This window comes from Centruroides vittatus, unplaced genomic scaffold (genome assembly GCF_030686945.1).
Source record: "Centruroides vittatus isolate TY-2023 unplaced genomic scaffold, ASM3068694v2 scaffold_324, whole genome shotgun sequence".
NCBI classification, from domain to species: domain Eukaryota; kingdom Metazoa; phylum Arthropoda; class Arachnida; order Scorpiones; family Buthidae; genus Centruroides; species Centruroides vittatus.
The window spans coordinates 1058538-1085028 of record NW_027122701.1 but is presented as its reverse complement, the minus strand read 5'-3'; the positions used below and the strand labels follow the sequence as shown (position 1 = coordinate 1085028).

The window sequence follows — 26491 nt, the reverse complement described above, 5'->3', positions numbered from 1 at the left end:
AATTGTTTGCTTATTTTAATGATGATTACCATTTTAGCTGTGTTATTTTAGTTATTGGCAATTAGTTATCAGCAGTTTAATATGCCTAATCTGAATGTAATGTGCATTTTACAAAAGTGTCTGTATGTCAAGCACTGTAATCTTATTAATTTTGTATTCATTACATTCCCTAGATGTCTCAAATGAAGACTAATCCTTTGATATCTATTTTGTTGCAGTATTTGTTGTACCTGAGAAAATATGTAACTTTTTTTTTGTTTTTACAAAATTACTTTCATGTTAGTAGATGAGGAACTGAAATAATGAAACTTAAATTATCAATCCAGAATTCATTCATTATCCATGTCATTATAAGCAAAAAACTTATAAAAATCTGCATTGGTATTGATGTTAATTTTCTTGTATTAGCCAGTCTGCATCTTTACTTCAAAGTATGTGCAGATCTATTATGTAGAATAATAATTTAACTTGTAAAAAACTTTTTAGTAATTCACTTGTGCATTCAATAATTAATTTGAAATGGTCTTTTTCTAGGGTCAAGAAGATTTAAAACTTTTTGAAGAAATTAAAGATCAAGTCAATTAATTTACAATACATTAAACTAAGGAAAATCCCGTATTTTGTTTTTAAACTTGATGGTGTGTCAAAATAAACATTTAAAAATATATTTGTTTTTAAACATAAGAAATGAATCAATTATATATTCTGTTCAATTTTATATTCATGAAATTCATCAAACAAGAATAAACTGGTTCCATGAAAACTTTTTAAGATGTCATTTGTTATTACATTTATTGAAATCAAACATAGTAATATATTTAAAAAACAAGTTAAAAATCTTTTAATCTTTTTGGTCAAATTTGTCACAATTTTTAAAATTTTAAACAGCAAGAAATATTAGCTAAGCACAACAGCTTATAAATGCATTCACTACATTCTGATTCCAGGAATCTGTAAATCCAAGTGTTTTAATTGTATAAAATTTTTTAAATGTGACAAAGATATGATATCAAAATTTTATTTTATCAGATTTTTATTAATTTGCAAACAATGCACTTATTAAACTACAAACAACAGGACTTTTAGAAAAGACAGGATTAAAGACAAAAAGTGGTGATGAGTAAAATTGTTGATGTACTAACAAAACATTTCATATATAAAGGCAAATTGGTCATGATGACAAAGAAACCAAGATTTTTTCATTTTTGAGTACAAATGTGGCAGGAGTCAATGTGAAGACGGGTTTGGGCATTACGGCAGCCTGTTCTACAAAAGATGGCTACACTAGGCACTTCACTTCTGATAGTTGTTTATTTTTAGGAACTCCATACTACCTGTTTTTAATGTAAATGTACTATTTCAAAAACTGGTACTGCATTTGATAAGTGATTATTAATATGTTACTTCCAAAGAACATGTCTGACGTGCCCAAACCCTTAAAAATCATTACAAAATTGTAGGAAGGGATTTATGTTACTTAATTTTATAATTGAAAGAACAAGTGGAAAGTTACAAATTCACACTAGATAGTACATACAGTAACAAATGGGGCATGTTTCAGAGGATACCAACAATACAATAAACTCTGAATGACTTCGGTTTTAAGGAACAGTTATAAAATGCATGCCCGTGAATTGGTAGTGCCGAGATTTTTCTACTCCTGCAAGATTGTTTACATAACTTAATAATGCACCGACAATTAAGAAGCACCTGTGATTATGTCAGTGATGGCAGTCTGTGAGCTTTCAGCTTTTGCAATTGATGGCAAAAGTTAAAACTTGACTATCACATCTCCTAATTTTCTTCAATATGAATATGAAATATTTAAATACAAGGATGGGAAAAAGAAAATATAGTTAAAGAAATACAGAATGTCTAACTGAAAATTTATTTAACACCACAGAATCCCTTTTTTGTCGAGCTAAATTTTGAATTTAAAGCTGCCCATAATATTCTGATTGTGCCTGTTGAGGCATGTGCATTCTCTCTTGGCACAATACAGGAGGACTGGTGGAAAAGCACCAAATGGTATGTTTATAATACATCTATCCCATACTGTTTGATATGGAAAGTGCCTGGAATGTATTGGAATAAGTATATTTCTCGACTCATTCTGACTTCATATGTGATATTCCCTGAATTATATGATACTGCTTTGGCTAATAAATTTAATATAGCAACAAATATAACTCATGGATGTAAATTTTAACAAATTTCTTCCACACAACGTACGTATTTTACATAAAAGTTTTGGCAAATCTTTCCCCACTAGATCATTGAGCACGTGATGGCAGAGTCATTTTGGGACATTGCCATAATACAACTTACTAAAGATACTGTAATAAATCAATTTAAGAATATTTAACAAGCAATTAATATGACAAATTACTTCTGAGCTAATTTCATGCTAAATAAAATAAAATCTAAATACTCAAAATTTGGTAAATCTAAAAAAAAGCTGATTTTTGTAATAGTAATTTAAAAAAGTGAGGTAAAATGGCCTTTTTGATCACACAATAAAATAAATTATAAGTGGGTTGAACATAAAAAATGGCAAAAACATATAAATCAGTATAAAAAAAATAAGAAATAAAAAATTTCATACAATATATCTTCTGTAGTCAAATTTCACACCAATAATAGATGTGGAAATATATTTCTAAATTACTCAATTATTGAGATCATCACAGCTTTAAGTGCTGCAATATCAAACACCACTGGATGTCCAACAGAGGAAATTAATTCCCTGGCAAAATGCAAAATGACTTGATTTCAAATACACAAACTTTAATCTTCTTCACTTTCACCTTGTCCATACATGTCAGCAAGTTTTTGGAATCGTGGTCCCCATCCATTTAAGTAATCAAAGTCTTGATCATTATCGTCAGTACCTGAGGCAAGGGAACTCAGAGAACCAGCTGTGCTCCCACCTCCTTCATATGCATAGTTACGAAGATCATCAAATGGAGGAGCATTGGGATCATGGTCAGCTTTTTCCAAATGATCTTGAATAAAATCTCCTACATCTGGATGATTACCAGGCGGTGCTAAAAATATTAAAAGAATCCGTTTTCAAAATTTTAATTATAAATAATTAAAATTTAACAAATCAAAAAACTTACCCTGCCACTGTCTTGGTTCTTTTGCAGGAGGCTTTTCAGGCCCAGATTTAACTCCTATTGGAATGCCACTAGCATCTATAGGAATGCGTAATGGAGTTATATCATATGCATTCATGTCATCTTCACCTCCACCTTCATCATCATAGCTAATAATATTCTCCCTAACATCATCATCAACATCTCCGTGTCCATATTTATGCTCTGGACGTCTACTTCTTGTATATGCAACAATAACTAGCACCAAAACTGAAATAAAAGAATAATTGTGTAAATTTCTGTATTTACAGTTTTCATAAAGATCTTTATAATGAATTAACATAATTTAAAATAACTGTACAAAATCCAGCAGCAAGAAAAAAATTCATTTTTTATGATACTGCTTTATTTCAAGCATTGAAAGAATTTGTAAATTCATATATGAGGCCAAATATAGGATATGGAGGAAATATACCATCTTTCAGTGTTAAATTTATTTACTTGATGAACTGAATACATGCAAGTACCTTCAACGTATCAAAATGTTACCCTCAGGCAAACAAAGAATTTAAAAATTTCTATTCAAATTATGTTGACTGAACATAAGAATGCATTCTAAACCTAAATGCCTAATAAGTGATAGAATTCAAATATGTGCAGTAAAGTTTTGATTTAAATTTAAACAAATATGGAGATATTCATATATTAGATGTGATTATAAAATACAAAAATGTATAACAAAAATAATAAACAAAATAAGGCTAAAATAAAAAACAATCCACGTATCAGGGAGTTTGAGAGTGAGAAAGTTGCAAAATTTTAACAAAAATAAATCCCAGATGAACAGGGTTCTGCAATACAAACATTGCTGAAGAATGGGAAGTTTAGGCCCATAGTAATGTAAAATTATTTTCTAATATTTTTCACAAGGTCAGTAGAGGATGTGCTATTTTTAGCATCATCTTGATGTTCATTTAAATGGCTTAACTTTCTAGTTGTGGCACCCTTGTAAATGATGTTTGTTTCCCTTTGTACTTTCTGTAATAGAATTATGTAAACTCCAGACTTTTCCTAAAGAGTAAGATAATTCCTATCATTACATAGAATTCTACAGGTGATAGCTGAGGTTTGATGGTATGACCCTATGTTTTTTGTAAGTATGAACCAGAGCCGGATTTGAGGCAATTGGAGCAACATGCACCAATCAGGCCCTACAGCACATCAAAATTTATATATTAAAAATATTCTTTCATCAAAATATTTCCAAAATCCATTTAAAATATTTCAATTTTTATCCGAAAATAACAGAGCTATGGAATTTCCAAACCTATTTATTGCCCTTTGAATATATTTAACAATTCCAGTGAGTGTTGCATCTGGAAAGAGGTCATTTTCTAGATTAAAACTTACAAAAAACTATCTAAGATTGACAATGGCTCAAAATAGATTAAACAGTTTAGCGATTATGTCAATTGAGAATCAAGAAGCAAGCCAGTTGGATTTTGATACTATTTTAGAAGATTTTACAGAACAAAAACTTCGGAGCATATAAAACATCTCTTCATAGGTTTATATTCAATAAAATTCAGTTATATTCATTCATCAACATATTAGAAGAATTTTCATGGCAAAAATTTATGTAGTTATATTCATTTAAAAATACAAAAATACTAAAACATATCTATGTATGTTTATATTCAATAAAATGTATATTTGGTACAGGTTTTTTAATGTAGAAATTTGTCTACCTTATGGTTCATGACTTTTGATTTTTATAATTGGATTTTGTTTTGAATAAATATTTAAAATCTATATTTCAATGTGTAAATTAACTGTTAATTAATTTTGTTATTTAAAGTTTGAAAGGCCTTGCAAAAAAAAAAAAAAATTCAATCGGGCCTCGCACCTATTGGATCCGGTGCTGGTATGAACTATTCATAAAGTAACAGGCCCCTAGTATGGAATAGGAGGTTGTGCAAATATTAGCCTTTTGTCTTTGTTGTTGGTGAACAGTGGGCAGGAGAACTGTGGACCAGGTCGTTGATATATTTAAACTTGAAGAGCAAATACTAGCATTGTATACAGTGGTAGCTACTAAATGCAGTTCATCATTTATCAAAGCTGGAGATGAGGGATATAAGTATGCCCTACAAATAAGGACAGCTGTAGCTGAATTATGTATCCAGACAGCTGAAAGGAAGAAGCTGGTATGATGTATGGAGATAAATTGAACTTGTGGTGTACAGTGGAAATAGACAAGTGGTCGTTCTATGTATGACTAGATCTATGTTTGATCAACATAAGGAATTTTTAAAAATTGCTATTTGAATTTTATATATACAGTAGGACCCTCGCTTAATGGGGGATGTGTTCCTAGACAACAAAGCGCTAAACAAAACAGCATTAAACAAGGTCATTTTAACACAGAGTAAATAGGGAAAGGGGAACACGCCACCAAATATAAACAAATTTTACTTTAATTTTAAGTTATTTTTATATTAATTTGCATAATAGTATATGTTAAATAACAGACATATGCACATAGATATGTAAAGTTCATTTTTTGTGATGAACGTCCTGGCTTTATCGCAAACAACAAGGATATCAGAAAAGTCGTGTAATTCCATTTGTTGCTTTCTTTTTCTTTCACTAAACAAATGTCAGTAGCAAGAGATCGCATCCAAAATGCCTCGTCTTGTTTTTGCACTCCTTTCAAAATCTGGATCATTCGTTACAATTTCATCAACGATTTTGGCTATCATTACCAAACTTTTATGAAGGAAATCTGTAGAGAAATTCTTTGGGTTCTTCATTTTCAGAATCACTATTTTCCAGTTCTGCAAGAATTTCTTGCCAGTTCTTGAAGGAATTGGCAAGGCTCTCACCAGAAACCTGCAGTACCCTCCTCCTTGTCTACATCTCCTAGTCCTGCTGTATCAATTAGATTGACAATTTGGTCAACTTAACGATATAGCAATAGGCTTTTCTCATTGAGAATTCTTGGATACCTTCAGCCATAACTTCTTCCACACTCCATTCATGCATTTATCAGTTAATTCGTGCCAAGCCAAGTCGATATTTCTTATGGCCTCAATGATGTTATATTTTTTCCAAAAGTGCACAAAACAAACATAGATTTAAGGAAAGTACAGTGCTACGATGAATTGCCACCTTTTGCTGATTGTTTCATGTTCATAAATAATCATATTATATACGAATCAATGAAATGCCACGATGATTTGAATCGGCATAAATTTTGAGCTATTTTTTAGGCTTTGAGCAGACCGTGTTATATTGAATCAGCGTTAATCAAGACAGTGTTAAACAGGGTCTTACTGTACTTTATTTGCATGAGGATGACATTTTGAAATGTCAAAAATACTTGCATTCATTCAATTCATCAAGTAAATAAATTTAATGCCAAAAGACAGTATATTTCCTCTGTATTATTCAATTATTATATTAGAAAATTATATACTACATAATAAGACTTACTCTATATAACTTTATTCAAATTAGACTAACTTAAGATAATTTCCAACTCTCTTTTTTTTCTTTACATACAATAAAATGCTTACTGAGACAAGTTGCTAGACATGCAAGAATGATGGCCAATGCACCATAACCAAGAGTAACTGTAGGTTTTCTTAATTTGCTTCTGATATTATCATCCCAACAACTGCACTGATGACATACATAATCTCCAGGACATGTGCATTTATAACCATTTCCATCTGGTAAGTTTTCACATATGCCATCTCTGCCACAGGGCTGAGAAAGGCATTCATTCAAGTCTGTACATTTCAGTCCATCTCCAGATACCTGAAAACCGCTTGGACAACTGTAGAAAAATATGAATATTAAACCAGCAGAAATAAACTTGTACATCTGAACTGCATATTTTTCAGGTTAGTAAAGAAGAAAAATAGATTTAGAATGGTTTAGGTCATGAAAATATTAGAATAATCAGTTCAGTTGCACCTAGTGGCACTTTCTGCTGGTAAAAGCAGAAAAAGAAGTTACTTACTGAGAATATTGAGTAGACAGACAAGAATTGCAGCAAGAGCTGCCATACTTAGACGCATAACTTTCTCTTCACGTCTTGCAGTACACAATTCACCACCAAAAGCAAGCGGACAATCACAATAAAATCCTTCTCCATTCAAGCGATTAACACAGGATCCACCATTTAAACAAGGTTCATTAAGGCATTCATCATTGTCTGTACAATTTTTACCATCTTCTGTTATAATAAAGCCCTGACGACATCTAGTTGTTATTCAGAAGAACAGAACAGTCAAAGAATAAGGAAACAGAACAGAACAGTATGCTTCATATTTAAGGCAATTTTAAGGGAAAGGAAATGTGTTATTTCGTTAAATATATATTTTTATTATATATAACATGCAAATTTAATATAAATTTCATGAAAAATTATATATGCATTGAAACTTTAACAGTTTCATCTTACCGACACTCATGTAACCGCCATAAATCTACACAGATGAATGGTGGCTGGCAGATTACACCATGACATGGATCATTTGAAGGACAACCATCAACTAAATTTCGCCATTCAACGACAGCAGCATTTTCTGATCCGTTTTCCATTGGTAGATATTTTTGATCAAGACGAATGTCATTCATACAGCCTATAATTATTAAATTTTAATGTCAACATTAAATAATTAATTATATCAAAAATTACTATATATAATTACTTCAAGATATTACATTTTATCTTGATGTATTGATATTTGAGTACATTTATTAAACTTTTCCTGAAAATCATTTATTAATTTTTGATTAAGAAAAAGCACCACCACTAGATCTCTGAGTATGCAATATTACATTTCAAAATTAATTGCTCTGATACATTATGCCTAGCAATCAACTGATTAATAGTTTGCTTTCAAAATCAAAATATGATTATTTTTATTTTTAGTTCATTACATTAATTAATATGTTTGAGATTTATTAATTTTTGTATTTTGTATAATTTATTACAATCTACAGCAACTTTTCACATATTGTGAATTCTGAAGAAATTGAAAGAATTTCTATGTCAAAACTTATAATCATTAGTTTAATAGTGATTCTCAACCTTCTTTTTGTCACAATACACTTTTAATAATTTAAAAATTTGGCGGCACACAGTTACTTCAGAAGTACCGCAGGACGTCTTAACAGTGATTTAAACGCAGTTGGTTATTTAGGTCACATTGTCTAAACGCTTTGGTAACTACCAGCAGTTACCAGTAACACCGGTTACAATTTCCAAATGCGCCCTAGGAAGGTAGAACCTATTGAACTACTTGTCTGACGTCACTTATGTACGGGTATTCGCAGTGACGGCACATTTCAAAAATCTTGCAGCACTTTAGTGATGCCGCAGGTTTTTGATTCTCAACCACTGTGCCACTTTAGTGTGGCACAGTGGTTGAGAATCACTGGTTTAATACAATAATTCTCAAAGTTTTCATGATGCTCACTAAAATTTGCATATTTAAATAAAATCTGATATATTCCTAAGCTTCAGAGTTTAAAACAAATTATCATCAATTTATTTTTCACATCTTTACATAATATTTAATAAAGTTTATTTCTAAATAATAGTCAGTTACTTATTATAAGAGAGTTGCTTGCCTGGAAAATTAATGAAACTAATTAATGAAATATCTCAAATACTATAGTAGAGATAACAGACTTGACACACTGCTACTGGTAACATCAAAATGACACTTCTATCATCAGAAAGCAACTTATACAAAATACCAGTAATAAAGTTGGTTTCTGATGATAGAAGTGTCATTTTGATGTAACAGTAGCAGTGTGATAAGTCTCTGTTATCTCCACTATAGTATTTGAGATATTAGTTTCAATAGTTGGTTACCCTTAGTAAGAATTTTGTTTGTATTAGGTTTTGAATTTGTAATAATGATGTTTACAAACATAAATGAAATCATAATAATTCAGTTTAGTATCATTGTAAATGAGATTCTACATCATTTTACCTATTTAATCTTAATAAAAAACTGGAAAGTGCCCTTGCTTGACTTTCTTAGCACTCAATTTACAAATTTAAAGTTGCATTTGACACCATATGTTATAAAATTATTTTGTAGAATCTTGTATCATTAATTATTATAAAAAGGTCTATTTCTGGTGAGTAGGAGTGAGATTTTTAAAGAAATTGTAATAATGCCAATAATGAACACAAAATTTTCATTAAGTCTGATCCCACTCAAGATATAACACATGACCACCTCTATTTCCCCCATCCCTTCATCTTTAACCACCAAAATTTAATAGCATCAATGTCTCATATATAGAAATAACCCTGCCAGGTTTCAATATTTTTGGTTCATCCATTATATCAATAATGATATTGAATGTTAATTCTTAAATTCCAATTTAATCATGTATAATTTTTCTGTTTTACTGGTACAGGTACATAAACTATTAGTCAATTTAAATCTTTGAATTTTATTCTCCCTATCAGTACTGATGACAGTTGACAGTGAGGTCAAACATTTTCAAATAAAATATAAACAAACATTGATATTTTTATAATTGGTTGAAAACACCAATGATTATATAATTTATTTTTAATAAATTATATAATCATTGGTGTTTGTTTATATTTTATTAAGTAATGCATATAAAAATACTTTAACTCAACAACAATAGCTGACTATATAATTTCGTATGCATTATAAATATATTGTTATTAAATTTTAAAAACAAAATTTAAACCTAGAGTTTTCTAACTTTTCAAAACATTTGTTCATATTTAAAATTATATTTTCAAATAAAAATTTTTAAAGAATATTATGAAAATAATTCATATGATGGCTGATCTGCCAGCATATGAACAAATTTATAAATTTATTTATGGAAAATTTATCAAAATTCAATGTAGCTTTACCTTCGGTATAATCATTTTCAACTACCGTTACTCTTGGGCCTAAATATTGGACATCTCCACCAGCAATCACATTCTGTTTCTCTATTTCCATCAATTGATGCTGATTTTCATAATCTAATATTTCATTATAACGACGTCCACCACCACCATCTAATGAAATACTTGCTGTACTCCCATATCGTAAAACATGTACAGTGTGCCATTGACCGTCACTAACTTGAGCCGAAGGAAGTGAAAGTTCTTTTTCATCAGATGTTCGAAAATGATTTAAATTAAAACGAAATCTTAATTTCTTATCTCTAATCTGTAAAATAGAAAATAATATAACTAAAAGAATTTTTTATTTTATAAATCTAAATAAAAATCAATAACTTGCCTCTAATATACAGTATTCTCGTCCATGTTTACTAGTTGCTCTGAAAAGTTCTCCATGTTTTTGTCTTGTTCGAAACTGTAGTTGTATATCTGTTACATATGGATGCGGTTCAAAGGATAATGCATATTTGATATAGCTACTCTTTTCGAACATTTTTGATTGTGTAGCTAATAGGAAGAATAAAAAATATTAGTATCAAATAACAAGAAATACATAAATTAAAAACTTTTAAACTACTTTATTTACCTTTATCACAACGAGCACCATGCCACCCTGGATCACATATGCATTTTGCAGAATTATATGTACCCTCACATAGGCCGTGATCACAAAGACGAGTTACACTGTTAGCAGAACAAGAATCTTCAGCTGGAGGACAACCAATTTTACTACCATTTGAACTTCCAGGAGTTCCTAAATCATACATCTAAAGGAGAAACTAATTAATAATAAAGCAGAGTTAAATGAAATAATATGAAACTATCTACATACTTCACTGTTATGAGTAACTCTTCTGATGCATCCTTCAAATCCTGTTCTTGTATGCTGAAATTTCCAATTATAATTATTTAATTTCTGATGATGTACACCACCTAACTGTAGAGGTGTATTGACATTTAGAAATTCATTGAATGCTACAATTGCACCATGACCTTCACAACTAGAACGACCATTTTTAGGTGGATCAGTATCATCTTTGGGTTCACTGTTTTTACAATTATCGACTACTAGTCGTACCGTCTGAAATTAAATAATTATTTTTTATATTAAAGTTCTTAAATGCATTAAATATTTTTAAGCTCTAAAAATTTACTGTATAATACAAAATGTAAAGACAATGAATGAGAGAACACTAAAGGCTAAGTATACATGTGTGTATCTTTTGTGGTTTCAGAAAAAGCTACAATGGTAAAAGAATGTCTGCAGAATACAAAAATTTTTTTTCACACTTTCTAAAGATGCTCTTAGTTGATTTTAGAGACAAAGGAAAAACTGCTTGCTGAATTATTAATTATATTTTAAAATTCCATGTAATACACCTTATCACATAATCCATACCCCCTTTCAAACTGAGCTTTAAATACACAATCTAAGTCTGTATATCCATACAAAATTATGGTAACTAATTTATCAAGCAGAAAATACAGGTATTAAACTAAGAAACTAAATAAAAAATTGAAAATAAAACAAAGAAAAACAAAATTTTTAGCTTAAAAGTAGTTTTTAAGTGTTGATTTATATCCTTTAAAACTTAAATATAATATGAAAAAATTTTACCTCTCTATCCCAAAATACATCAATTTTATGCCATTCTCCATCATGAAGGCCTTCTTTTACAAAAACTTCTACTTCTGATGTACCTGAACCAAAATCTATTAAAAGTCGTGGTCGGCCATTTGCAAGTTCCAATGAAATAAAATCTTGAACTACTTCTTCTCCAAATTCTGGATCAGAAATAGGACCATTATAAAATAATAATCCATCAGGTTTGCGAGTCATAAATTCCAATGAGAAGTGAGACTCTTCACACTGTTGCAATGCAGGAAACCAGGCCCAACCTCTATTGAAATATCGAGTAGTCTGTTGACATTGTGGTCCTTCGTATCCACGATGACATTTACATCTACAATGATTCAAATATATTTTACTGGAATGAATATAAAACTGTTATAATCCTTTATTAAATGTACATTAACAAAAATGATATGGCTTCATTTACAAAACCGAAAAATAAATTTTTTGTTAATTTAAGATCCCATTATCAAATATTAATTTAATAGTAAAAAATCATTCACCACTTTCATTGTTAATAAGGTATGATTGTTACAGTAATAAGGTAAGCAAGTATATTGAAAAGGATTTAAACATAATAAATTTAAAAAGAATTTTTAAAATAGCATTAAGTTTTACATTCTAATAATATTTCAGTTAGCTAAATAAGTACCAATTATCTTATTATCAGCAAAATTTTGAATAAGAACAAGCACTTTTGGTCTAATGTAGATATGTAATGTGGTCTTCAGGTTCTCTACCTTTTTGAATATGTTAAAAATTTGTTGCATTGTGGGACAGAAATTTAAGTGTTACAACTTGTAAAAACATGATTTAAAACAAAGTATACTACATAATTTGAAGGTATAATAATAAATAAAATTAATAATAAATTAAGAAATAATGGGTATTTAAAAGTGTAATAAAAGTTTAATTTTATTAGAATAGAAGTAGTTGATCTTATTAAAAATTCTTGCTGGTAATAAGGCATTTGGTATGTGTTTGGTATTAAAATGAGTAGATTGCATTAATATTTTTGATGCTAACTAAAATATAACTAATGTATTATAGGACATTTATTCTTTACTTGCTAATTCAGTCATTATAAATATTATTGAATAAACACAGTAAGTGATAAAATTATAACTCTTGTTCAATCTACATTATATAAAGAAACAATAATACAGGCATAATTATCTCTCAAAAATTTCACCCTCTACATTTAAATATTACAAAAATTTAATTCTTTACTTCAGAGAATACAATATATATAAATAAATTTATATATAATAATAACTAAAACTTCATTACATGAATACAATCACAAATATTTTATTATTAAATGCTGATAAACTGGAAACTCATACCTTTACACACATCACATATTTCAATCCAATAGCAGAGACCCAAAATCTCAGTTTATTTTTGAATAAAGCATTTTATTGCACTAAGACAATACATCACCAACTGCCGTAAATAACCGGGCTAACTTTTGGATATATATGATTAAAGTAATAGCCGTCGATGGTTATGTCTTTGGCTTATATATGCTGGAAGAGGAGATCGGACCGAAGGTCCGGGTAGTGTAACTGGCAACATGACCGCACGGTAAGCGGGAGTTGCGGGTTCGAGTCCCACTTTGAGCCGATTCTTTTCTTCCAGTTTAATCTAAATTTATTTAAATTATTATAATTATTAATTTTAATAAGAGATGGTGCCTAACGCCTACCTCAAGTGCCAAATTTATTTATAATCTTTAATCGTATATATCCAAAAGTTAGCCCGGTTATTTATGGCATTTGGTGATGTATTGGCTTAATATTATTGGGTTTAGTGAGTGTTTATTTTATTGCACTAATGACTAATGAAGAAATTATTAAAATTAAAATATTTAGAAACAGAAGCTTTATGTAGCTATTTGTAAACTAAATTTAAATTTACTATTTTATTTCTATATACTTTTTACATTAGTAATGATTTTTCTTTATATTAAGTACTTACTTTATTCCAATAGTTGTTTCTGAACACATTCCATCATTAAAACAAGGAGGTGGTCTTTTACGGCAACTTTCTTTTTCTGAAAAATCTCTAGCACCGCACGTACATTTTGGTTGAACCCACGTGTTTACTCCAACAAATGATGTACGATTAGCATTTACCATAATTGGTTGTCTATCCACCATCAAAACATTTGTACAACTAGTTTCACAATTATGATTTTCAATAAGGCACTCATCAATTCCAACCATTGTTATATTGATGCCAACTTCTTGTTCTATCTAAATATGTTAAAATGAAGTGAATAAACTGTATACTTATACAATATAATTAATCTTATAACTTACAAAAAATTACCAATTCTCTATTTAAGGCAACTATTCCATTGAGCATTTCTGCTTTATAATAGGGTGATCCATGTGCTGAAAATCTTACATCAGTGATAGGAGGTCTTTCTTGTTTGAGAATTACACTAAAGACGTCAACATTTTCTTTACGCGCATTAGTAAGACGTGCAATACAGTTACGAAACTTTTCATATTTACTAATAACTTGGCGATTTTCTTTCCAATTCCAGACCCTAATGAAGTCTTCAGCTGTAATACCTGTAACAAATGATTTATTATTATTCTTTTATGCTTCAGATTTGAAAATAAATAAATAAAAAAAAAACTTTAAAATTATTACAAACCAGAAATTCTTATTGATCCTGAATTATAAATAGCCTCTTCAGAAATCTCTTTGACAGTAACAGAAACATTAGCTTGAACTTCCTGTGAAAATAATCTATCAAATACAACAAATCTGAGAATGTAAGTTCTTCCACTAGTAACTTGTTTCATTGTAATGAGACCAGTCTGTTCATCTAAATCAAAATTTGGATGTGGCATGTTATTTTCCCAGAAGAAAGTTTTGTCTGGTAAATCCCAATCATCTAAATCTTCAACATGAACTCTACCAATTGGTGTTGGAGGCGATTCTCCTGTGAAGAAGGCATAGGTTTAATTAGATAAAACTTAAAATCTTGAATTTGTAATGCCAAATTTTTATGTAGTTCTTCTAATTTATATATAAAAAAGATTTATTAATTCCAATATTAAATATAAATATATTTTAGTTAGTATAATACATGTAAAATTATATAATAAAAAGCATCATCTTCTTCATCATATAAACACAATAAATTTAAATAGTTCATTCAATATTAAATATATTTATAAAGGTTAAAAGCAATTTTATATGTTTATGTTAATTCAAATAAAAAAATGTTTAATACCTTTGAAGTTATAAACAAAAATGCTCTTGCTACCAGCATGCATTCTATTGTCATTAATATCACCAATAACAACTGTTAAAGTCCCAGTACTTGTCATAGATGGATTTCCATTGTCTTTCATAACTAATGGTACCAAATATTCTTTTTGCTGTTCTCTGTCAAATCTGACTTTAGAGTTAACAACTGCCATTCCATCACCATTTGCACCAGCTATGGAATTATATATGCATATCAGTACTAAGAAAACAATTATAAAAATAAATAAATCATAAGTAAGAACAACTTCAAGGAAAAAGTACACATTTTTCCAGGTTGTTATGTATTTATATGACAACTAAATCCTTAAGTCAGTTTCTCCTCAATCAGAAAATTTTATGGCAAATAACACTTTTGTCTATTTAAATTGAAATGATTGATAATTTTTGCACTGATAATTTTAAAAAAGTTAAAGGGTTTTTTTAAAAACATGTGTGAATAAGGGTAACTAGAAAATGAACTGATGAATTCATGGAGCACAGTGGATTAAACAAATTTTAATTAGTAAACATTATATATATTTTTCATTATTACAAACAACTATGATATAGTAACAATAGAATGAAAATGAAATTAAAATGAAATCTCTTGCTGTTTTGTTGAAGGGCTGTAGTCACCTTAGAGAAAAGAGGGGGGAAAAACTTTTCAGGTTAAATTTATTGATGGCTTAATAATAAAATGTGTAGGCGATGTGACAAAATATGTAATTAAACAAGACCAATATATATGTTATAATAAACAGAGAGCAAATGACTTCTTCCTAATCTCTCAAATACTTAAAGACAATGTCTAAAAATGTCACTAAAGAACTTGAAGAAAAGCCATTAGAGGTATTGGGTTTTTTTATATTATACTTCAAAATGACTAATAATAGATCTTCTGATGAAATAACTGACCAAAACTACCAATGAAATTGTTGGTAAAAGCAAAAAAAAAAAAAAAAAAAAAAAAGTCATTGACAGTGGATAAAATTTTTAAAAGATCAGGATGGTGAAAACTAATTTTCATTTATGAACCTGTTATGTTTTGGATTAGAAGTCATTGATCAGTAATTTTCCAGATCATTACCAGGGATCATTAAAAAACGATTTTTTAATGTATGATCTTTCTTTCATCAAAATAAACAGTAACAGTAACAGGATCAAAAACAGAATTTTTTAAAAATAATTCAACTGCAAACAAAGTAATCAGTGGTATTGCTGTTCTGTTGTTTTACTTAATTTTTTAATTATAAAAGCTAAAAAGATACTGCATGATTTAGAATTGAACTAGAACTAAAACATTCTTTGCTCAAAATTAATAATAATACTTGTTTATCCTAAAATGTCTGTTTACATCTAGGATTTCTTATATTCATCAAAAAGTTTTGTTAATTTTTTTTTTTTACAGATTGTTAAATTCCATTTGCTGAACCATGAACCAATGTTTGAGAAATATGAGCTCAATGACCATAATTAACACAAATCTAATGATAGTACAAGTTTTATCTACCCATGTGTTTGAAATGTGAATTTGTTAACAAGAGGTTGGGATCTTGCATTACAATAAATTAACTGATGCTAATAAATTAAACTGCTTTTTATGTAAAATTAAATAGTAGTTTTTGTGAACGTTTGGAAACTATAAAACAAAATGATTAATAGTTTATTTCACAGGATCTTTCAATTTCACTTTGCTTTTGCTATATAAGATTAAATGTTTCATGTTCATATAATAGTCCTATTCAAGTTTAATGGTTAGCAGTAAAAAACTACAAATATATTATGAAATCATTTTTTAAAATAAAAATTTTATTGAATCATGAAAAAAATACCTGTAATGAAATATGTTAAAAAACAAAAAACTCACTAGGATCATGATGAACATCAAAAAATTGCCTGATAATGTCTGGTGCATTGGGATCTAAACGGAATGTAAATGGTGGCCCATTTCCTTTTGACCGATCATCATCGTCAGTAGCCAATATCTGTTCTACTCTTTGAGGGGGACTATTTTCCAATATAACTGGTCGGTAATCTTTAACAAATCTTGGTGCATTATCATTTATATCACTAACAACAACTGTTAATGTTGCAGTTGCAGTACGTGGTGGTGAACCTAAAAATTAATTCAGATATCTTTAAATATTCTAACTTCTTTTTTTAAAATAAAATCATTCATATATATTCTAAATGTTTTATTCATACCATCATCTGTTGCAAGTATTTTTACTTGGTGTCTAGGAGTTTCTTCTCTATCTAGCATTCTCTGAATTTTCACAACTCCATTTCTATCAATTGTAAATTGCCGTTTCTTGTCAGATGATCGATCAATTGAATAACTGGAAGTATAAATTTTATTATTATTGCTACATTAATTAATTATTAGTAATAAATAAATATAGGAAAATATTCTGTAAGATGCTATATTGAATTGCTTTATTCAATTTTGTATTACCTATATAAATAGTTTGGCAGAATGACAGCAGTTAATTCTTTTTGATCAAACGTTTCAAGTGTATGTTTTTATACATAAATTCTGTAAGGGATTCTATTTTTGACACAGGCTAATGCATGATTGTAACCAAAGAATAAGAGACTAAGTATTAAAATAAAATTATAAAAAATTTTGATAAAGCTATAAGATAAATTTTATGTTAAGGTAATAGAAAAATAAATCTCGAGTTTCAATACATAATCAGTTCAAACATCATTATTTTCAAGGAATTATCACATCCACAGACTCCAAAAATACTAGCCAATCAACAACTTCATTTCATCCATTTGGGTGAAATAAAGTTGTTGATTGGCTCCTTTTTGTTTCAATGTGTGAATGTATTCTATAATGTGGACATTGTGTTGTTCATGCTTTGGGTGTTTTAATTTTCTTGAAAAAATTTTTTAATTGTTTCATTAATTGAGGGTTTTGTTATTAGCATATTGTGTCAGTCTGTCTAGCTACTGTCTAATATTGTTTATTTATGTTTCTATTCTTCTTTGCCAGGCAGACTTCTGAAAGGTTTTTGATTTGCATGCTTCTGTCTGTGAATGTAGTTTTAGTCCACAATAGGTCACTACTGTGACTGTACCAGTATAGATTAGTGTGTGGATGTCTGAAAGTGTAGAAATAGAATGAGTGCAATTTGGTAATATGTAAATGTTCACATAATGTAAGTGTTTTCCCTACTAGTTTAAAAGTGTTGATTTTGGGAATGTATGGCCATTGTGAAGGACCACACATTTCAGTGCCTGTAAATTTTAATGAGTGCTTCTTGGAAAAGGAGAGAGAGTGTGAATTAAACCTGAATCTATTTCAGGCAGTAAAAAAGTGTTGATATTCTCAGCATCAATGAAAATAGTGGTGGTAGGAACAGTACTGTCAATGCATGTATCTTGATGATCCTGATGGATACTGTAATTGTTGTTGATGTTGGGAGTATTTGTTTGTTAGAGTAATTGTTCTGCAATTTGTCATTTGATATGTTCTAGTGTTATTTGTGGTGTAAAATTGTTATGCATAATTGTATTATTATTATTATTAACAATTTTCTTATTGATTAAATTAAACTCCATTAAATAATTGTTTGCTATTAATTAAACCTAACACCAAATAATAATATATCAAATTTTATTTTCAAACTATTGTAATAATTACATGAATAATAAACCAATATGATTTCATCAAATTATTAAAGATTTTGTTTATTTAAAAGTTTCATTCATTTTTAAGTTTTAAATAAATTTTTACAAAAATATCAAAATATAATTCTCACCTCACTTGTGACTTTCCTCCTTGATCTGCATCCGTAGCTCTAAATGTTGCTAAGCTTGTACCTGTTTGGGCATTTTCTTCAACAGTAACTTCAATATTTGCTTTTTGAAATTCAGGCTTATTATCATTAATATCTTGTAAACGGACACGAACTTTAGCATAGTCTACGTGATATGCATCTGATGTTTCACCTCCATGATCGCTAACCTGAATAGTTATATTGAAGCCATATCGTTGTTGTGGATCCTCAAAATCCAAAGGCTATAAAAATAATATAAATTATGATAATATTTAAAAGAATAAAATAAAGTTTAAGTTAAGTAATCAGTTTCCAATATTATCACAAACCTGATGCTTAGAAGTTATAGTATTTTTAATTATTAAAATAGTAATTAATAGAGTTAATATTAATTAGAAAAATATATTTATGATGATTTGATATAGATATGGTTGTGTATGTGGATGCGCACATGTTTGGAACTAATTTGTTGTTTTTTTTATATTAAATTTGATATAAACAAATAACAATACAACAAATCCTCATTTAATATCATTTTATTATATCATCATCATCAAGGAAAGATAGATTTGTAATCATTTACAATTATTGTTGTCAAATTTTTTTTATAAATATTAAAACTGGTTCTATGATGTAGAAAATAAATGCTAGAGATTGTAAATATAATCAAATTAGATTATTATTAACTGAATTAATCTTGTTTATGTTATTTAGTTTACAGCAAATTGGTTATGTTATATGTTGTTTTCACTTAACATCTGTTTCCAAGAACCTATTGATGATGTTAAGCAGACTTTACTGTATCTTTATTTTTATTAAGTTAATTCAAAATTATAATAAACATATACTTATTCATACCTAAATATTAAAAAAAAAGAGCTTAATGATGTGTTCAAAACAAACTTATCATGATTTTTTTTATTTTATTTAATTCTCTAATAATTTTTTATCACTAAGCTTAATTTTATTTAAAGACATTATTATTCAGATGTGCTGTAAATCAGTAATGCATCAATAAAACTAATCATAGCTTTATCAGATTATGTTATATAATTTTTCACTCCCTACTTTTTTAAATCAGTCACTATCTTTTATATATTAAATTATTGGATTTAAAAATTATATAATTTTGCCATTACATTAAAAAATCTATAGGGAAAAAACAGAACATAATTTGAAACTACAGTTATCTTATGAATGACCAACAACTGCCGAATTATCGGGCTAGCAAATGGCTATAGTAATATTAATAATTTAAGTTAATTTGGTTCTAGAGTTAGGCGTTAGGCGCCATCTCTTGCTAAATTTAATAATTAGAATTTTAATAAATAATTTAAATAAATTTTAGGCCTAACTGGAAGAAAAGAATCGGCCCGAAGCAGGACTCGAACCCGCAACTTCTGCTATCCGTGCAGACACGTTACCAGTTACGCTACCCGGACCTTCGGTCCGATCTCCCCTTCCAGTTGATATAAGATTACCGTACGACCATCGACGGTCATTACAATGCTGGCTGGGGACACATTAATTGCCCACGTCCTCCCAAAGGCACTCAACCGGTAACGTGTCTGCACGGATAGCAGAATTTGCGGGTTCGAGTCCCACTTCGGGCCGATTCTTTTCTTCCAGTTTTTAAATTATTTATTAAAATTCTAATTATTAAATTTAGCAAGAGATGGCGCCTAACACCTAACTCTAGAACCAAATTAACTTAAATTATTAATTTTACTATAGCCATTTGCTAGCCCGATAATTCGGCAGTTATATATAAAGACCAACAACGGGTTAGTTATTGTTTGTTTATATCTTATGAATGATTAAACTGAATATTTCAAAGCAGATCTTTTCATTAGCATATGAATTCAGAAAGATACATGACTTCCTGTTATCAATATACAGACTAGTCACTACATTCTACCTAGACTGAAAAAGTGATCAGCCTTTGTAGATTCCTAGGAAAATGACTTCTGAACTACAAAGTAAACTATAATATCATGTATCTAGGCCAGTGATTTTCAACTGGTGTGCCACAAAAATTTTTGAAAGAAGCGCAAAGAACAATAAATGTCAAAACTGTCAAAATTAAAACCTCTTTATACAAGTTTTTTCATTGTTATAACAAACATATACATAATGTAGTAAAAATTATATATTTATAAGCAAAATGATATGTGCATATTTCATTGAAAATGAAATTTTCTTTAAATCAAAAATGTATCTATAATTGTCCATACTTAAACTTTATGGGGAGCTGCAACATTAATGTGTAATATCCTCTACAAGCTGAACTCTATGTGCCTGCAAGGTCTCTCTGGTCATTCAAAAAAATCCAGTTACAACTGATCAAATACTTTTATTTTTTCTTTTCAGAAAAAGATGACATGGATTTCAGATTGAAGTGTAATTAATCCGTCTTCAGTGTTAAGTGTATTTTTTCTCTCAAATTATACTAATGTATCAGGTCAGTCCATAAGTTCATGCGTATTTTTATCTACAAAAAAAGCAGCAAAAAATTTTAATTAAATTTTATTTCAATCTATAATGTATTCACCATTATTTTGTACAATTTCTTGCCATCTTGATGGTAGCTTTTTAATCCAGTCTTCGTAAAATAATTTCGGTTTTGAATCAAAATATTCAGAAATAGCCTTTTTTACATTGTTCCCATCCTCAAAAGTTTTCCCTTTTAAGAAATTCTGCAAACTGAGAAAAAGATGATAATCACTGGGAGCAATATCTGGCAAATATGGTGGATGAGGTAAAATTTCCCAGTTGTAGCTTTCAAGTTTCTGTACAGTTATTTTTGCAGCGTGTGGTCTGGCATTGTTATGCTGCAAGAGAACCTGCTTTCTGTTCGCTAACGACGACCGATTTTTTTTTCAATTTTTCATTTAAACGCTCTAATTGCTTACAATACATTTGAGCTGTAATTGTTTGATTAGGTTCTAACAGCTCAAAGTGAATTACACCTGACATATCCCACCAAACAGACAAAGATTTTTTTTGGATGCAACCCACCTTTTGCAGTCGGTTTTAGCTGCTTGTCGCGATCCATCCATTGTCTTTTTCTCGTCACATTATTATAGAGGATCCATTTTTTGTCTCCAGTAACCAGCCTACCAAGAAAAGGTTCTAAAGCAATACGGGATAAAAGAGACGTGCAAATGTTTACACGTTGTTGTCTGTTAGCTATTGACAGTTCATGTGGTATCCATTTTCCTAGCTTTGAAACTTTTCCGATTTGTTATAGGTGTCTATGAACAGTTCCATGGGATGAATTTAAACATTCCGCAATTTCATCAACTGTTAAAGATGGTTCTGCTTCAACTAGTGCAGAGAGAGCATCATCATCAAAGTCAACGGGTCTTCCAGTACGAGCCTTATCCTCCACACTAAAATCATTGTTTCTAAATCTTTCAAACCACTTCTGTGCAGTCCTTGCACTAATTACAATTTGATTATGTACAGTATTTATTTTTTGGCTGCATTTGTAGCATTCTCACCACTTAAAAGTAAAAAGTATAAAACAAGTCTTTTATATTCATCCCGAAAATAAACAACTGAAATGTTCACAATTCTGAACAGTTATATGAATGAGATCCAATTTAACACTTCAGTGTAAAAATTATCACATTAGACTGACATTTTTAACAGCAAAACAAGATTTTTCTCAAGGTCATAAAAATGTGCATGGACTTATGGACTGACTTGATAGATGACATTGGATGATAAAATTATATAGCATTACACTTTTACAGGTCTATTTCAATTCTTCTATAATCACAGAATTATTAGCAGTATTATACAATCCACAACAATTAAAATATTACTACATCTCAATAGGTGAACAATGTAATGAAAACAGACAAATACAAAATTACCACACTTAATTTAATGAACTATTATAAAATTACAATGCATGATGAACTATTATAATAGTTCAACATGCATTGTAATTTCATAATAGTTTATTATAGGGCATATAGGGACCTCACAGGAACATAGAGTTCAGCTTATGGAAGATATTACACATGTCCATAATTACTTTAAATTATTTTAACAGAAATAGTGAAACACTGGGCAGGTTTCTAAAGACAATCATCATGCCACTTTTAAATGCAAATCAAGACAATGTTACTTGCTTTTCTTAAGTAAATAAAAATTATTAATTTAAATAACTATTGTTGTAACATACTGCTATTTTAAGGAACAATAATACTGTTTTATTTAATTTACAAAAAAAATAGAAAAAAGAATTAGGTACTCAACCTTGCCACTTAGGCAAGTAATATGGCAATAGAATGTTTACAAACAACTTTAAAATCATGATTTTTCTGCAGAAATTTAATTATACATTCAAGTGTACCGTCAGATAAAAAAAAGCTGAAAAACACTGACCTAGGAAGTCATACTGATCTTAAAAAAAGATCTATTTTGATAGCAAAAAAACAATACCAATACTAGCAATATATTTATTACAAGTAAAGTGAAAATTTCAATTCTATACTAACCAAATCTAACATTTTCTAAATTTAATTATGCAATATTAATTATTAAATCATTAAGAAAATGAACAACAATATACTTGAATATACAGCAATGAAGAAAATTAATCTGATTATTTTCAAATTTAACTAGACAAACTTTAATAAAGATTATTTAACTTTAACCTAATAATTTGGCTCTTAAACAACTAAATATATTTGGACTTGAAAATTTTAGCATTTAAATTGAATTATAAACATGTATCTTAATATAGTTAAGATATCATTAGCAAAATTTGTAGTTAAAAATGTTAGCTATAGGATTTATTATTTAAACTTTTAAGACGGTAGAAAATACTGATACAAAAAAAAAAATGCATAAATATCTTGTATAAGATATTTATGTATCAATATTACTTGCCTAAGTGGCAAGGTTGAGTACCTAATTCTTTTTGTCTATATATTTTGTAAATTAAATAAAACAGTATTGTTGTTCCTTAAAATAGCAGTATGTTACAACAATAGTTATTTAAATTAATAATTTTTATTTACACAAGAAAAGCACGATATTTAAACAAAAAAAATATATAAATATCTTGTATGAGATATTTATGTATTTTTGTCGTTTATTTTGTTGTTATTATCTGTTGTTTTTAAATAGAATTTTGACCTAATAACTAAAATATATTCAAATACTAAATTCAGATTAGCTAATAATATTTTCAAATGTTAGGTTGGTAAAATAATATGATTCTCTTTAAAGTAGAATTCTACTCGTATAATGAATTTATTCAGAAGAATATAGTTTAAAATTTAGAAATCTAAAAAGCCAGACAGTGAAAATTTATAGGTCTACATTTATTTTTTTTTAAATTGCAGTACAATTATATATTTGTATAATTCAGTGAAAATTCTTTTAATAGATCAAATTTTACTATAAAAGATTACATTGTAAAAGAGACTTCAATTTACAAGTCTTTCTCACATGGAATTAAGAAAATAAAAATTTTATGAGTTAACTAATTAAAGGCTTTAATATATTTACTGTAAGATAAAATAAAACTATAAAACGAAAACATTCAATGTTAAGAAATTCATTATACTATCAATAAACTTTATTTGAATTATATATTTGAAAAAAAGAATTTTGAAATATCAATACCTTGGCAATTTTCAATGATCCTGTACCATCAGAATTGGTGACCATTGTAAATTTATCAGCCCCAAATGCACCTTCAATCACTTTGTAGCTGAATCGGTTAGTTTCTAAAAGATCTCCGTCATTCACTGAAACCACAAGTATTGGTGTTTCTGGAATATCATCACTTTCAGTTTCATCAACTTCAACAAACCATTCCTTTTTAGTAAATTCAGGTGGCATATCATTGATATCTTTAATTTTTATGGTAGCTGTACCAGTTCCTGTTATAATATATAATTATTTTAAATAATTCATGTAATATGTAAGATTTAATTTTTACTCAAATGTTACTTTACCTTTTAAACTACCCCCATCCATGGCTACAACTTTTATTGTATATTCGGGATTTGTTTCTCTATCCAAACAACAAACCGCTGTTGATATCACTCCTGTTTCATCATCTATTGTGAAAATCAGTTCTCCATTTTCATTTACTTGATTCTGTTCTATAGAATATCTTAATCTGGCATTGGAACCTTCATTTGGATCATCATAATCAGTTGCAGTCATTGTCATAACTGTCATACCTAAATAAAAATATTTGTAAGTGTAATTTAACATTATTAAAATTATCTGATATGAAATTTAATTTCTACTATTATGATTAATAATATATTAGAAACAAGACAAAAATGCATATTTTATGTTCATTTTTTGTGATTTGATCAGAAAAAATAAAAAACTAAATTTATCAAATTTCACTTTGCAGATAGACATCAAGTTTTTTTCTACTGGAGAGAGAGATGTTGTCCAAAGTCAAGTAGAAAAACGTAATTTTGTAAAGGGAGATTAGCAGTATAGCCAGTATGACTGCCATTCCAAATGTAAACAGGAAAATTTTGTTACACTCTAAACAAAATGCTTCCATCCAACTTGTAAACGCTTCAAACGACAGTTTTGTTTTCTTTTGTTCAGTAGTATATTTCCTTTAATATGAAATAGCCATTTTGGCAGAACTAATTATCTTAATTTTATTTTCATATTTTTATACAATGTGATCATGTGTGATCAGCTATCAAAAATCTATCATCTCAATTCAAAAACCAATTGCTTGAAACATTAATATCAAAGTATCAAAATTTTGTATTGAGTATTAAACTAAGAATGTTTTTTAAAAAAGTTTGGATGGTAATTTTTTTATTAATTAAAACTGAAAACAAAGTACATCAAAAAAAATCACCTTTTGTTGCCAAATGGTCTGCTGAATTATTGAGCTATTTTTGGGCTATGTCAATGACTACTTACTAATTAATTTGACTAGAAGTAGGTGGATATGCCATCTTCTCATATAAATTTTAATTATAATAATAAATGGATTTTTAATTTAGGATTATAAACAGTGTTTATAGTGTTTCCTTTTACACTGGCAGCTAGTGGCTAGCTGTTTTAAGATAGTGCGATGCTTGTGGGAACTCGATCACTTGCTCATGTGAAAGTTTTCCGCAGCAAACAAGTGTGCGCGCACGACATCATTCGAAGCACTTAACACGGCCAGATTGTATCAAAAGCTTGCGGTACCCAGTCAGCATACATGTATTGTGTACAGGGGTGGATCTACATAGAGATTAATAGGGTTTAAGCCCTGAGCACTCAGTGTCAAAGCCCACAAAATTTAAATTATCATCATAAATTTTTAATACTTTTTCAATATAATATTTCATATATTTCATGTGTAGATATAACGGGCTTTATAATAGTCCATACTTATACATCCACAAGAGCCGAATTATCAGGCTAGAGTTGGCTATAATAAATAAATAATTAATAAGACAATTTGGCACTAGAGCTTGGCGTTAGGCACCATCTCTTACTAAACTTAATAATTATAATTAAATTAAATAAATAATTTTAATAATTTGGAACTGGAGGAAAAGAAATCGGCCCGAAGCGGGACTCGAACCCGCAACTTCTGCTATCCGTGCAGACACGTTACCAGTTATGCTACCCGGACCTTCAGTCCGATCGCCTCCTCCAGTATATATAAGCTAACATGACGACCATCGACGGTCATTACAATGCCGGCTGGGGACACATCAAGTGCCCACGTCCTCCC

At 29.0% G+C, this 26491-nt stretch overlaps 1 protein-coding gene across 4 annotated transcripts in view; it reads right to left on the bottom strand.

The window, feature by feature from the left end:
- Positions 1–1015: 1015 nt before the first annotated feature.
- Positions 1016–26491, bottom strand: part of LOC136988209 (neural-cadherin-like) — a 173265-nt gene continuing 147789 nt past the window's right edge. For 2 of the 4 annotated variants that reach the window (XM_067286049.1, XM_067286048.1), the window contains exons 19-36: positions 24735–24965; positions 24400–24659; positions 18736–18995; positions 17171–17304; positions 16833–17081; positions 14949–15158; positions 14364–14654; positions 14030–14277; positions 13676–13953; positions 11681–12026; positions 10895–11143; positions 10649–10829; positions 10403–10569; positions 10027–10330; positions 7570–7750; positions 7126–7367; positions 3123–3368; positions 1016–3047 (exon numbers count right to left, since the gene is read on the bottom strand). In XM_067286049.1, coding sequence (XP_067142150.1) covers positions 2788–3047; positions 3123–3368; positions 7126–7367; positions 7570–7750; positions 10027–10330; positions 10403–10569; positions 10649–10829; positions 10895–11143; positions 11681–12026; positions 13676–13953; positions 14030–14277; positions 14364–14654; positions 14949–15158; positions 16833–17081; positions 17171–17304; positions 18736–18995; positions 24400–24659; positions 24735–24965 — 4337 coding nt within the window. In that variant the 3' untranslated portion in view covers positions 1016–2787. Of the gene's footprint in view, positions 3048–3122; positions 3369–6676; positions 6940–7125; positions 7368–7569; positions 7751–10026; positions 10331–10402; positions 10570–10648; positions 10830–10894; positions 11144–11680; positions 12027–13675; positions 13954–14029; positions 14278–14363; positions 14655–14948; positions 15159–16832; positions 17082–17170; positions 17305–18735; positions 18996–24399; positions 24660–24734; positions 24966–26491 lie in introns of all 4 variants that reach the window. The other 2 variants (XM_067286047.1, XM_067286046.1) reach the window with 1 other exon arrangement.